At 40.5% G+C, this 15,930-nt stretch overlaps 1 protein-coding gene across 1 annotated transcript in view; it reads right to left on the bottom strand.

The window, feature by feature from the left end:
- The window catches only part of LOC309548144 (uncharacterized protein), a gene marked incomplete at its 5' end in the record, with an annotated part of 250,508 nt that overhangs the window by 18,827 nt on the left and 215,751 nt on the right, over positions 1–15,930 (bottom strand). Inside the window, 5 exons of the mRNA XM_082248108.1 lie at positions 3,513–3,737; positions 6,081–6,149; positions 8,692–8,841; positions 10,665–10,800; positions 14,083–14,248. Of these exons, the coding sequence (XP_082104234.1) occupies positions 3,513–3,737; positions 6,081–6,149; positions 8,692–8,841; positions 10,665–10,800; positions 14,083–14,248 (746 nt within the window). The remainder of the gene's footprint in view (positions 1–3,512; positions 3,738–6,080; positions 6,150–8,691; positions 8,842–10,664; positions 10,801–14,082; positions 14,249–15,930) is intronic.

The following is a 15,930-nucleotide window of genomic DNA, read 5'->3' as shown; positions in this document are numbered from 1 at the left end:
AGAATGTAAAAAAATTTTCTTTTTTTTTCCCCAAATTGTCAGTCACTTTTTTTGTTTATAGTGCATGTAAAAAAGGCAGAGGTGAATAAATACCACCAAAAGAAAGCTTTATTTGTGGGGAAAAAATGACAAGCATTTTATTTGGGTACAGTGTCGCATGACCTTGCAATTGTCAGTTAAAATAACGCAGTGCTGTATCACAAAAAATGGCCTGTCATGAAGGAGGGGGGGGGAGGGGGGGGGGTAAATCTTCCAGAGGTGAAGTGGTTGATTAACAAAATAATTGTGCCTGCTTCTGCACCAAGGGCATTTTTTTATTTTTGGGTGTGATATTAAATATATCACAAACACATACATAAATAATTATATTTGATTGCCAAAGTAGCAAATAGTACCTATAATGTTTACAATGTATGTAGTGTCAGTTTCTAATTGTTGCCTGGGCAAATAAAACATTTCCTTATCATTCAATCCTCAGAGAAAACAGTCATTAGGAACATTCAAGCATAAGAGTTTAAGAACATTCACCAACAGAGAAAATAGGTTAACACTATAGGCTGAGAACATTCGCTGCACTGTTTAGAGTCTATTGATATTTCTGTGTGAAAAGCCAAATTAATGGGTATATGACTGAGCTAATCTCCTGGTTTTTAGGGAGCTGGCACCTGCCGGCATCCTTATGCCTTGTACACACGATCAGATAATGGTACGAAAAAAAAAATCGCTTTCAACTTGATCGCACGATAATCTGATCGTTAGTACACAGCTTTCGACAGCCGATCATGACAGTTCATCCAACAAAATCCGAAGGGACAAACACGAAAACTTATGTCGTACGATAGCCTAGCGAATGACAATCGTTTAATCAGTATAGTATGCGTTCGCTAAAAATCGATAGACAAAGACCACGCATGATCAAAAACACAAAAATAACCCGGAAAAAGCCTGGCTGCCATTGTTTTTGTTTTGTACTATCTGATACATAGCTACGCAACCAGGAAGCTTTTCCAGAATCGTAGAAAAAAAATCATGCGCTAAGTATGCATTGTTGAATTTGATATTAGTATAATGCAACAAAATGCGAATGATAAGTCGTACGATTATCTGAACGTGCGTACGAGGCATTAGATCTAGTGACTTGACACATTCAGCTCTCAGTTGAGGATTCCTGCCTAACAGGTGAATGTAAACAAAGACACAGTGTAAAAAGTTGGTATCCAGAAGCCCCCTTTAACACTCATTCATTCAGCTGTTCCCTGAGCCTCTCCAAATCGTCAGCTTATAAACACTGTACACAGTCCAGGGATCCAGGGATTATCCGATTGCCTCTCGGGGGATCAGGAAGGATTTTTTTCTCCCCTGCTGGAGCAAATTGGATCATGCTTTGCTGGGGTTTTTTCGCCTTCCTCTGGATCAACTGTGGGTATAGGATTGTGTATATATGGGATTGTATGACTTTTTTTTTATTCTAATTTTTTTATTGGTTGAACTAGATGGACTTGTTCAACCTGACTAACTATGAGACAGTCCAGAAGTCTCATATTATTTCCTCTTCTGGTTAAATGTTTTTAGCCACACGGCTCTGCTCCATTCAGCAAAAGATCTGTGAGCGGATCCCCTGCTGAATCTGATCTGAATGGGATGGATGTCAGATTTTTTACATCCGTGCTCACTCAGTTTGTGTCTGGCGGACACTGGCGAACTCATGATAGCTCTATGAGCAGCCATATGTAAACAGGCTTGTGTCCGTTTACATCAGGCTACCTCTGTTCTGTCACGTTTAGGTCCAGAAAAATGGAAAACGATGCAATCCTTTTCTGTTTTTTTCTGGACCTAGATGTAGGTGGGTGTAAAAGGACACAAGTACGTTTACATCTGCCTGTCCATACGACTGAATAATGCTTCCGATCAGGTCTGCCTGGAAAACTGACAGGCTGACATGATGGTAAAAAGCCCGTGTGAAAGGGCCCTAAAGATATTTTCTCTATTGGTTGAATGTTCTTGAACACTTATAGTTAAATGTTTATAAGACTTTTTTTCCTCTTAGGATCAAATGTTAAGGAATGCTTTATTTTAGGGATAGACCAATATGTTTTTTTTCAGGGCCGATACTGATATTTTGGTCACAATTTATCGGTATCGGCTGATATGGGTCGATATTTTGTACGTTTAAAGTTTTGAAAAATAAAGACAATTTTTGACACAAATCGGGTACTGAACATGGTAATTTCTGTTTAATACTTAATGGCTGGCTGGCTGGCACCCTGTGGTGGGTGGTTGGCTGGCACCCTGTGGTGGTTAAGAAAGAAAGAAATGACTCCTGCGCTTGAGGGGTTGTCTTGCGACCGAAAATGCAATCCAAGTATAGTTCGTAGTCCCGGCTATGCTGCCACTCTCAACAGGTCGTGGTAACCCAAACAAGACTCCCACAGGCCCTTTACCAGCCAGCCACATCCCAGCTCTGAAGAAGGGTGGATACCCGAAACACGTAAGCGGTTGTTTGGAGGTCCACATTCCATCACGCCTTTACTGGCAGAAGATGTTCAGTGGAGACTCGTGGTGGTCCTTGTTGTACATTTTGCCTGTTTTTCATTTTTGTTTTGTTAGTATAATGTGTATTAAATTACATTTTTTATAAATTGTCCTAGAGATAATGCGCTAGGCTGGTGTGCTCTCTGTTCGTTCTTTTTTAGACCCTGTGGTAGATGGCTGGTTGGCTGGCACCCTGTGGTGGGTGGCTGGCTGTCTGGCACCCTGTGGTGGGTGGCTGGCTGGCACCCTGTGGTGGCTGGCACTCTGTGGTAGGTGGGTGGCTGGCACAGTGGCTGTGGGTGGCTGGCTGGTACAGGGCCTGTGGGCGGCTGGCTGGCTGTCTCGCACCCTGTCTGTGGGTGGCTGGCTGTCTGGCACCCTGTGGTGGGTGGCTGGCTGGTACAGGGCCTGTGGGTGGCTGGCTGGCTGGTACAGTGCCTGTGGCTGGCAGGTACAGGGCCTGTGGGTGGCTTGCTGGCGGGTACAGGGCCTGTGAGTGGCTGGCTTGCTGGTACAGTGCTTGTGGCTGGCTGCCTGGTACAGGGCCTGTGGATGTGGGTGGCTGGCTGGCACCGGGCTGCTGTGGGTGGGTGGGTGTATGGCTGTGATACACTACTGCGAGACTAGTCCCGACTCCAGATGAGGCTGTCCAAGGCAAGGGAGGTGGCCTAAGAAGGCAGAATTACGTCACAAAAATATCGGCAATATCGGGGAAAGTGCATATCGGCCCCTGATATATCGGCCTTGCCGATAATCGGTCTATCCCTACTTTATTTGTCCTGTGAAAGGCTTTAGAAACTGACATTTCACACACATTCCAAACATTATGGGTATTATTTGCGACTTTTATGTGAATGCTTAGGCATTTGCAATGCAACTTTTTAATACATAAACCCCTAATATTTACTGACAACAAATTCCGATTACATAACCCATTAATATTAATGCACTATTAGAAAGCTTGTAATTTAAGTGATTACCGCAGAAGGCCTCCTTGTTTTGCTTAACCTTTGATTTTTAGGCTTCACTGACAGTCTATGTCTAGCAGCCGAGTTGTCTAGAAAGGAAGAAAACTGAGGTGGATTGCTGAAATCTGCAGATGGAGAGAGTATGGCGCTGTCTCTTCTCTCAAGGGAGCTTTTAGGTGCATCCTTTGGTGTATTTTCTTCTGGAGAGAGCGGTCTTGAGGATGTCTCAGGTGAAATCTAAGTGGTCAAAGAAGGTACATTTTTACCAATGGGCATTCATAAGAGAAATCAAACAGCTTAATTCCTGCAAACTAAACTTAGGATGTTCTTATGTCTTTGCTTATACATCAGATCTGCTAAAGTGGTAGCATTACACCTAGGTTTTTACCCGAAATATACAAACACAGCTTTATGTTTTTTAATATTGGTTTTAAATTATTCAATACAAAGGTACCACTGCACTTAGGCACCAAAAAGTAAAATAAATCCGGGCACTCCCAAAAATTCAGTTTTTATAATAATTATGTGCTGTCACATTTTCTTTCCAAAGTAATGTCAGCACCTTGTATATAGAAATATACCTGGTTATGGTGACCTACATCTGCTGTCAATTCTGATCTCACAGCAATACACAGTATACAACTGTGGACTAATAAAGAGGGCCACCAAGAACATTGGTGTATGGACTTTCACAAGTATGTTTACATCTGCCTGTCCATACGACTGAATAAAGTTTCCGATCAGGTCTGCCTGGAAAACTGACAGGCTGACATGATGGTAAAAAGCCTGTGAACAAAAAAGTTTCATGATTACAGTAAGAATGACAAACAAGAAAGGGGAAAATCTCACTAACGGGGCACAGACAGAAATACAATCTTTATTTTATGTTCTAATCACTCTCAGCTCTATACAAAACTAAAATAAATACAAAAACAAAGTTTTGCCTTTAGTAATACTTTAAGTATCTCTTAGAGTCAGTACAACCAAACATTACTTACTGGGTTTTTGATTCCACCCAGTGTGTGTACAGGGTTCACAGACAGATTCTTGTTAATGCTTCTTTGACTTACTAAACTACATGGCACTTTTCAGAAGCTAGTCTGTACAAAGTATTACTTGGTGTGGGTGGGCTATCTTATCTCAACTATCCCTTCACATTTATCATGCATATAACAAGTGTTTTTAAACTGTCACTGGCATTTTGAAGCCATTAAAAATTCTTACTGAGATCTGATTTATACATATAATGTATCAATCTGTACTGTACTAGAAATCTATTCTACTTTAATAAGCAGAAGCACACCTTGAGGGACAGGGCTGGCCCAAGACATTGTGCTGACTGGGTCCAAGAATAAAATGCTGCTCCCCCCCCCCCAAAAAAAAGAAAAAATCACGCCCACCAAAAGGCCCCCACATTTATTTTATAAATATAATTAGAAAATATTATATATCCTGTTATCTTCTTCCATAACTCAACACCGGACTGGTCCACCAAACACCCACTGTCCATCCTCACTCCTCCTGTCACTCCTGTGTCTGCTGGGGGCCACCGCACTAGAAGATCCAGCCTGCCCAGCGTGAGATGGAGTGCGCTGATGTGTGACGTCATTGCGCACACCACATTCACGGGGGACGTTCTCCGGAGGAGACGCTTCACCTCCTCATACTCATCAGTTTGCACTACGGCGGGAGTATGAAATTCTGCCCGTAACGCTCCTCAAACTGATGACACAGAACTGCTGGAAAAACAATCTTGGGAGTCAATTTGCTGCCCCTCTCCAAGTTCTGCCTGGGTCCAATGGACCCAGCGGGACCCATGGTAGGGCCGGCCCTGTTGAGGGAACATCAGACTCTATGCTACCAAAAGAGCTGTTCACAATATACAGTGTACTAAACATTGACTTTCATGCACTCCTGATAAAAGACAAAAATTTAAAGTGGTTCTAAAGCCTTAAGATTTTTCACTGCATTAATGTAAAATAAAAAAAAAGTTTGCGTCCAGGATTCCAGGATCCCCCCAGCCCCCCCCCCCCCTTATACTTAGTAAAGCCAAAGTAATGCAGCTCTAGGTGAGTGACTGACTGTTACATGTTGTGAACTGGAACCTAGGGTGCTGAAAAGCTCATCTGTGAGATTCAGTACACACTGGCAAAAGTCCAGAACATGTTTCATTCACGCTAAATTCAGCACTTACTCAAACCTCACTGAACACATCACCTTTTACCTTTTAATGAGCCCGATCTCAATCCAGCACTGTGCCCAAGAGCAGCAGCTCTTTCCCTCCTCACAAAGAAGATTGATAGCAGCAGGAGCCAATCGAATCCTGTGCTGAGGGAGCAGGGGGCAGGGCCGCGCCCCGTTGTCTCTGTATATGGACGCAAGCAGTGTGGCTCAGGATTGAGCCTGCATGAGTGCCCTCATAGGAAGTGGCTTCCTATAGGAACTCACCGATGAGGGGGACCACAGAAAAGGATGATCAGAGCTGTTCAGTGCAAAACCATTGCACAGTACACGTGAGTATAACATGTTAACTTAAATGAAATGTATTACAATATTTTAGGGACCATAAAGATTTACTACCTGTTCATCTTCTTCACTGCCCGTTCCACCTAAGCTCAGAGAACTGTGATGTCTATGGATGTCAGAAAACTAAAGCAGGGAATACAAAACCTATTATTATTTATCATATTATGGGAATATCAACTTCAAGGCATGTCTCACATTCACTATAAGAAATTCTATTTGGCTTAAATTATTGAAAAATAAACTAAATTCTTACTGTATTATTAGGCATATTAATATAATTATAGAAAAGTATGCAAATTTAAATATTATTGCACACTAGAATACAAAATAAAAAACAGTTCTGTGACACCAGTGTCATATGCACTCATCATTAAAGGAGTTTACTCATAAATGTTTTCACACAAGATTCTTACATTTTTCTAACCGGATTCAATTGGAAAAACGTTTCAAACCTGGTTAAAAGTTGTGCAAATCTTGTGTGAAAAATGTTTTTACATAAATAGCAAATAATGAAATAATGAGATATGCTACAGCGCTCTGGGAATCTTTTGTCAAATAATGGAACAAAAAACTAAAATAAAAAACAAAGTCTCAATACATATAGTGCCTTGCGAAAGTATTCTGCCACCTTGAACTTTGCGACCTTTTTCCACATTTCAGGCTTCAAACATAAAGATATAAAACTGTAATTTGTTGTGAAGAATCATCAACAAGTGGGACACAATCATGAAGTGGAACGAAATTTATTGGATATTTCAAACTTTGTTAACAAATAAAAAACTGAAAAATCGGGCGTGCAAAATTATTCAGCCCCTTTACTTTCAGTGCAGCAAGGTCTCTCCAGAAGTTCAGTGAGGATCTCTGAATGATCCAATGTTGACCTAAATGACTAATGATGATAAATAGAATCCACCTGTGTGTAATCAAGTCTCCGTATAAATGCACCTGCACTGTAATAGTCTCAGGAGGTCCGTTTAAAGCGCAGAGAGCATCATGAAGAACAAGGAACACACCAGGCAGGTCCGAGATACTGTTGTGGAGAAGTTTAAAGCTGAATTTGGATACAAAAAGATTTCCCAAGCTTTAAACATCCCAAGGAGCACTGTGCAAGCGATAATATTGAAATGGAAGGAGTATTAGACCACTGCAAATCTATGAAGACCTGGCCGTCCCTCTAAACTTTCAGCTCATACAAGGAGAAGACTGATCAGAGATGCAGCCAAGAGGCCCATGATCACTCTGGATGAACTGCAGAGATCTACAGCTGAGGTGGGAGACTCTGTCCATAGGACAACAATCAGTCGTATACTGTACAAATCTGGCCTTTATGGAAGAGTGGCAAGAAGAAAGCCATTTCTTAAGAGTATCCATAAAAAGTGTTGTTTAAAGTTTGCCACAAGCCACCTGGGAGACACACCAAACATGTGGAAGAAGGTGCTCTGGTCAGATGAAACCAAAATCAAACTTTTTGGCAACAATGCAAAACGTTATGTTTGGTCTAAAAGCAACACAGCTCATCACCCTGAACACACCATCCACACTGTCAAACATGGTGGTGGCAGCATCATGGTTTGGGCCTGCTTTTCTTCAGCAGGGACAGGGAAGATGGTTAAAATTGATGGGAAGATGGATGGAGCCAAATACAGGACCATTCTGGAAGAAAACCTGATGGAGTCTGCAAAAGACCTGAGACTGGGACGGAGATTTGTCTTCCAACAAGACAATGATCCAAAACATAAAGCAAAATCTACAATGGAATGGTTCACAAATAAACATATCTAGGTGTTAGAATGGCCAAGTCAAAGTCCAGACCTGAATCCAATCGAGAATCTGTGGAAAGAACTGAAAACTGCTGTTCACAAACGCTCTCCATCCAACCTCACTGAGCTTGAGCTGTTTTGAAAGGAGGAATGGGCAAAAATTTCAGTCTCTCGATGTGCAAAACTGATAGAGACATACCCCAAGCGACTTACAGCTGTAATCACAGCAAAAGGTGGCGCTACAAAGTATTAACTTAAGGGGGCTGAATAGTTTTTTATTTGCTAAAAAAGTTTGAAATATCCAATAAATTTCGTTCCACTTCATGATTGTGTCCCACTTGTTGTTGATTCTTCACAAAAAAAATACAGTTTTATATCTTTATGTTTGAAGCCTAAAATGTGGCAAAAGGTCGCAAAGTTCACGGGGGCCGAATACTTTCGCAAGGCACTGTATATTGTAGTTACCAAAATAAACACTGTACATAGTTCTCTTTCTCTCTCCTCACCATCTTCCTCCCTCTCCACCCCCCCCCCCCATTTCCCAACTTTACTGTTATACTTTTTCACCCTTCCTTATCTCTATTTTCATACCATTTTCCTTCAACTCCAGCATGGGTGGCAGGTGCACCTAATTTCAGGCACACCGTAGTTAAAAAGTCATTGTACAAATGTAAGGTATTACTATGATTATATATGCAGCTAACTATGTGTCACATGCTTCTGATACTATTACAAGTTTGTCATCTACATAATATTTGTATCTCTTGCTGCATTGAACAAAAATGTGAATAAAAAATTAAAAAATGTGAGAAAAGATATAAAACAGCAGTATGTAAAATAAATATTCCTTTAAAAAATCAATATTTCATTAGTAGATCATCTAAACTGATTTGATTTTTACTTACCCTAGTTTTGATGGACTCGTGTATAAGAGACATTTCAGGAGGGCTTCTTGGCAACCCATCATCTTCAGAACTAGTTCCAGGATCTTCAGTCCGTTTACTCAAAAAGCCAAGAGGCGGTGGTCCAATTTTTATATTGGATTGAAGCTTTAACTGTGAGATACAGATACGTTTACAGCCACTGAATTCTAATAGTATAGGAATAAAGAGATAAAGTCAAAGGCCACACAAAATGCCATCAGTTATTGGTAGGGTTGGCTGGATCAGCAAGATAACATGGATTAATGAATTCCCTCCCAATAAAGGATGCAGCTGTGAGTGGCAAGACCTAGCCCCCTAAATGCGGTGACTGTGTACAGTTTTCATTTAGTTTTATGTTACCATCATGGTGCGGAACTTCAATGCTAGATTCACATTATCCAGTCACAACCCAAGGTGAATGTAAAAGCCCTTTGGTGTAAAAGCTGACAGTCCAGTGTCCAGACACTGGCATAAACTCAAACAATCTTTACCCTACTGTGAAATAATAATAAACATTTTAGGGAATCTAGCTAACCACTTCCTCAAGTATACCAGCTAAAGAATGCATTGTGGAAATTTTACCTACAGTCTGAATGGTGACCTCTAGCTAATGAAACTATAATTCTTTGTAATGCAATGAGGCATCATAATTGGCAGCATTTCTAAAAACTTCTACTTTTTATAACACACGTCAACTTGCACACAAGGCCAACTTTTTATACAATGCCTTGTGAGAAAGCCAACCTACACACAATTGTACACTCCCTTCTACTGTAGTTCAAGAAGAATTAAAAAAAAAAATCACCTGTCAGCTGGGAGCAGTCAATGAAAAAAAAAGCTACGTAAAACATTAAAAATAAGTGTATATACTGTTTAAAATCCAGTAATACACGGTCTCACCCTACTCTGCACATGCTCAGTTGCTCTCTATTTTTTGGCACTGTGCCAAAAATCAGAGCCACTAGAGGCCGGTCTGCTAAAAGCTTAAACATTAACTGCTGTTCGGGGGCTTTGGGCTTCAGCAAAATGGCAGCCTCCAGCAAGAAGAAACAGGGGCAAAGCTGGAGGCAATTTACAGTGCACAAAAATGCATACTTTCCAACTGTCCCGTTTTTGCCGGGACAGTCCCGTCAAATGGGAGCCTGTACCAGGTACTTTACATTATCCCGGCAATTTTCCTTATTTACACTTTGCACTTTATTTATATTTACATATTACATTTTTTTGTATGGTCACACCTGAGCACATTTGACACTTTAAAATTGCACAGAATTGTGATGAGAATTTTAAACTTTAGGCAGAAGTAGTGCAGCTAAATGGGAGAATTATTCCAACTCTGCTACTTTGGCCTCAAGTTTAAAATTCCCTTTTCATTTTCCTGTAATTCTCTCTTTATTGAGTAGACCCCATAATCTGATGATAAGTAGGCAGAGATTAATTATGTGGAGTGGGCGGAGCTTTAGAGAAGTGGGTGTGGTAAGTAATTGATAGCTGTGCTGCAAAGTGTCCCTGGAAATTTTTTTCAAATGTTGGCAACTATGAAAATGTTGGTAGAATAATTATTGAATGTATTCTCCTTGCTAAAGAAAATTATTTTATTTATTTTTTTAATCAAGTTGTTATAGGTAAAGTTCCTCTTTAATAGAACTAGAACAACGGTGGAGGTGACAGGAGATTATTTTTACTTTTTTTTGTAAATAAGATGGGTTATGGTATACTCGGTATCTGAAACACTGTTCCTTTCATACCAGGATGTGCAAACACCTAGATTACACATATATAAAGCTGCCCCTGGGTACAAGTTTTAAAGTGCCCCATAGTATTTTCTATTTGGTACTGAGAAGAAAGCCTACAACTAGTCTCTCTGACCCACCGGAAATCAAAATAATTTAGATACAAGCAATGTGCCAGCTTTCTGTAACAAGGAAGTCAAAGTACATTGTAGTGTGACATACCTGCAAAGCTTTGATATGGTCAGACACATTGTCCTGGGAGAAAACACGTACTGGTCGGGTAGTCTCTTGTACTATTTCTGGAATGAAGATGCTGTCATGTGACACAGCTCTGCTCCCAAGCACTCCAGCTGCAGTCCTGGAATGATATGACCTGCCATGTTACTTTAACTAATGAAACTCTTAAACTGATAACAGGAACCTACCATCTTACAAAATATGTTGATTGTGACTTAGGCCAAGAAAAATCAGGCAGATTGCACAACAATAGTTTTATGTTTCTAAGCATCTTTAGGCTTGCCACCATTATTTTTGTTAGTTTGAGGTGTATGCCTTTCATCAGAATATATATTGAGGCTAATATTTTATTTGGTCAAAATGATCTACATCAGAGATCCTCAAACTACGGCCCTCCAGCTGTTGTGGAACTACGTGTCCCATGAGGCATTGTAAAGCTCTGACATTCACAGACATGACTAGGCATGATGGGAATTGAAGTTCCTTAACAACTGGAGGGCCGTAGTTTGAAGACCCCTGATCTACATGAAACAAGATTTATTCAAGACAAAAAAATCTTACAATTTATCTTTGGTGATTGTCATCTATATGGAGTACATGGACATCTGTCTGTCTAATAATCTAACCACCCATTACACTCATTGGCTAGAAAAACGGGAACCCTTAACCTGCAGTAGAAGTGCACATCAGCACATTATTCCTACATTTTCCTTGCATGTGAACCGATTATAGAGAAAAGACTTAAAGCACACCTAACAGACTTTGAAACAGGCTTGCGTAATAATGCTAGGAGAGTATCTTTGACCACAACTCTGAGTTGTTGGGCAATTTAAAAGGTGTACAATGAACAAACCAGATGCACAACACGTAATAAAACTGTCTACTATGTGGGACATGACTCTAGGAGGAGGAATTCAAACAATTTTGGGTAGGTAAGGCTGTACTGGAACTGGACCAATAATACATGTATACCAATTAACATCACAGTACAAATGTGAGAAAAAAACTAATTTCAGAAAATTCAATGTGTTGCACACTTGGTTTTACAAGGTATATTAGCAGCCAACCCAAAGAATACTGCTTTTATGCAAAGCAAGAGACTGGATGCATCAGCATGATAGAACCAAATGCGCGGCCTAAACACACTGGCATGAACTTCACTGCAGCATCAGGTAAGAGTCCCACCCATTACCTTGGGGCAGTTGTGTGACCCACTGGTCATTTTGTGGTCAGATTTAACAATTGGATGCAACAGGATCCTTATGGGACTACTGCTAGGACAAATAATTGACCATTATTAGTATGACCCCATCTGTTTGATTTTGTAAAGACAAATAGGCTGTTCAAATTTCAGGGGAATTGTCACTTAGTTTAGTGAATGTGATATAATTTCAGTTTGCAAAGATTACTCAATCATGTGCACAGTGTCTCAGTCTAGTCTGCAGTTTCCGGTTTGTGCATTATTACCTCCTTGCTGCAGTGGTTCTGCTAGATCTGTAATTTCATTCACATTTGCTGCTGGCTATTCTTTTCACCTATGGATGTCACCTCCTTGATTTGCTTCCCTACATACAGTATATACAAAGCCCGGGTTGCCTGAGCAGCTTCACAGTTCTCTGAGCTCTGCTTACTACTTCATGTCTGAGAACCAGTGTACCAATCTCAGGTTCGGCAAGCAAAAAAAGTAGACGAAGCTGGGATTGGTACACGGGTAGTCAGACAGGATATATGAAATATGAAGTTTGCCTTCCATGGCTTTCAATACCATCTCTACTCTGACGACACCCAAATCTATCTCTCCACCCCCCAGGCTCATTCCATCTGTCTGCTCACACATCACTAACTTACTAACAGATGTATCAGCCTTGATGTCACATCACTCAAATTCAACCTATCCAAAACCAAGCTCATGATATTTCCTCCCTCGTGTGCCTCTTCCCCTGATTTCTCTGTCAAAATCAACAGCTCAACTATCAACCTGTCCCCCCATGGCAAGGGCCTAGGTGTAATCCTGGACTCTGAACTATCCTTTCAGCCCCACATCCAATCGTTGTCCAAAGCCATCTGCCTCAACCTCCGCAAAATCCTCATGATACACATCTTTCTAACCAACGACACCACAAAGTTTCAAATTAACTCTCTGGTCATCTCTCGCCTCAACTACTGCAACTCCCTCCTCATTAGTTTACCTCTAAAAAGGCTATCCCCTCTTCAGTCCATCATGAACCCTGCTGCCAGACTCATCCACCTTACAAACCGCTGGGCGTCTGCTACCCCCCTCTGCCAATCCCTCCATTGACTGCCACTCAACCAAAGAATTAAATTCAAGATACTAACAATAACTTACAAAGCCATCCACAACTCTGCCCCCAGCTATATCACTAACCTAATCTCAAAATTCCAAATCATTCTCTTCCCTCCTCCCAAGACCTCCTGCTCTCTAGCTCCCTTGTCACCTTATCCCATGCCCGTCTCCAGGACTTCTCCTGAGCCTCCCCCATCTTCTGGAATGCTCTATCCCAACTGTCTGACTATCTCCTACTTTGTCTACTTTCAGACCTGAAAACTCATCTCTTCAGAGAAGCCCATCTGTCCCCCACCTAACAACTGTACATTTATTTTCTCCATCAGCACACAGTTATTGCCTCTCGTATCTCTTGACCCTCCCTCTTAGATTGTAAGCTCTAACGAGCAGGGCCCTATTCCTACTGATTCCTACTGTATTAAGGGGTATTATAGTTGTACTGTCTACCCTCAAGTTGTAAAGCTGTGTAGCGTTATATAAATCCTGTATAATAATTATAATAATAGTAAGCAGCCTAGAGCTCAGAGAACTGTGAAGTTGTTCAGGCAAGGAGCGCTGCAAAAGCACAGATCAAAGTTGCACCAAAAATTGCATCAAAGTCTCGCTCCAAAGTTGCACTAGAAATCCTGTAACTATGGGACGCCCTAATGTAAAAAGAGCCTAATTGCTAAGAAGCTTGAAATTTACCACTAGCTGGCAAAGTTCATGCTTGCAGCAAATCAAAATCAATATGTTCAAGGTGTCTGCCAACAAGAACTGAAATTTAAGCTACCAAGCAATTATAAATTCCCCTTTGTAGTGTAAGCTGAATACACAGACAAATAACTATATACTCTACTAGACGGGAATGCTTGAGAGTTTATTGTTATTTCATGACAGCAAAGCACTATTACAAACACACATACTAGAACACTATTATCTGGCATAGAACTGATCTGCTATGCATTCATCAAGGAATACGTAGAATTGTGGGACTTAGGGCTTAAGGAATGAGAAGCAACAAGCGTCAAAAAAGATATCGATTTTTTAAAAGGACCAAAAGAAAGATGAAAAGCTGACAGATCTGTACACATCAGGAGGTTGATCAATACGACTTACTCAAGGTCATCCTCAGAATCATAACCGGTGTTCCCAGAGTCAGGGACTGTGACATCGCCTGCAGACTGGCTCTTCAGCCCACTACTACCCAAAGAAGGCAGCGTTTCTTTCCTCTTCTTTAGTCCAAAGAATTTTTTAAAAGACTTGAATTTAAACTTCTTTTTGGCTAGAAGCAGAATCAAACAGAGCAAGCAATAAGTTATCAATAAATGCAAATGTTAACTTCCATCTAAATAAAGATTTTGTGTACACTTATTTGTATGTGTCTCGATTTTGCTTTTTAGTGTGCTTCCTGGCAGTTCTTCCCCTATTTCAGCCTGACATCTCTATAAACCTTTCCCTGAAAACAATTTGCCGATCTAAATTGCTGAGTCAGCAAGTTACTCCATAAAATTTGATTCCACTGAACAGTGAGGGCTTATTCAAAATAGATGCATCTTGTATCCTGCTACATTTTTATAGCTCAGGTACAAATACAAGGGCAAGAGAAAATAATGGGACCAGTTTATATCAATGTGATACATTGCAAAGCAATGGATAAGATTTGCATACTGCAACCTGGATATACTGACCCACATTTTCTATTCATGTCAAAAAAGCATAAGGCATCTAAAATGTGTTCTTCATTGCCTGTAATAGACTTAGGTTTTTATTTTCATACACAGATAGGTTCTAGAAAAACAATTTTACAAATTCTAAAATATTTGACAGATTATTAAAAAAGTAAAAAACCTAACCTAATATTTACATAGTTACATAGTTAGGTTATAAAAAGACACAAGTCCATCTAATTCAACCAATTAAAAAAAAATCCATACAATCCCATATACACAATCCTTTACCCACAGTTGATCCAGAGGAAGGCGAAAAACCCCAGCAAAGCATGATCCAATTTGCTACAGTAGGGAAAACAATTCCTTCCTGATTCCCCGAGAGGCAATCAGAGATTCACTGTAACAACTCTACCTATAAATGTTACTACCCAGTTATAGTATGAACATTTAGAGTACATTTAAAGAATCCAGGCCTTTTTTAACCACTTCTGAACCGGATCCTTAACGACCAGGCCATTTTTTGGGATTCGGCACTGCGTTATTTTAACTGACAATTGCGTGGACATGCAACGATGTACCCAAATATAATTGATGTCCTTTTTTTCCCCACAAGTAGAGCTTTCTTTCAGTGGTATTTGATCACCTCTGCGATTTTTATTTTTTGCGCTATAAACAAAAAATGTGACAATTCTGAAAAAAAAACAATATGTTTTACTTTCTGCTATATAACATTCCCAATAAAAAAAATCAAATGTTTTCATAATTTTAGGCCAATTTGTATTCTGCTACATATTTTTGGCAAGGAAAAACCCAATAAGTGTATATTGATTGGTTTGCGGAAAAGTTATGTCTTTTTTATTTATTTATTTTTTTTACTAGTAATGGCGGCAATTAGCGATTTTAAAACGGCTGTGACATTGCGGTGGACAGATCGGACACCTAAGTGACATTTTTTACACTTTTGGGGGGACCAGTGACATTACTAAAAATTGCTAAAAATATGCACTGTACTAATGACACTGGCAGGGAAGGGCTTAACACCAGGGGCGATCTAAGGGTTAAATGTGTCCCTAGGGGTGCTTTCTAACTGTGTGGGGGATAGGCTTATGGAGTGAACACAGAGACCTGTGTGTTCCTAAACAGGAGGAACACAGGATCCCTGTGTTCATTGCTGACAGAACAGGTATCTGCCGTGTTTACAATGGCAGACCGCCATTCTGTCTCCACGGGGATATATCGCTGGTGTCCGTCGGCATTTGCGGCCACTGGACCAGCAGATCAGCTTCCCTTGTGG

Source organism: Pelophylax lessonae (genome assembly GCF_965119305.1).
Source record: "Pelophylax lessonae genome assembly, chromosome: 2".
Lineage (NCBI taxonomy): Eukaryota > Metazoa > Chordata > Amphibia > Anura > Ranidae > Pelophylax > Pelophylax lessonae.
Note: the sequence above shows the minus strand (reverse complement) of the source record. Positions and strands in the feature narration are given on the sequence as shown.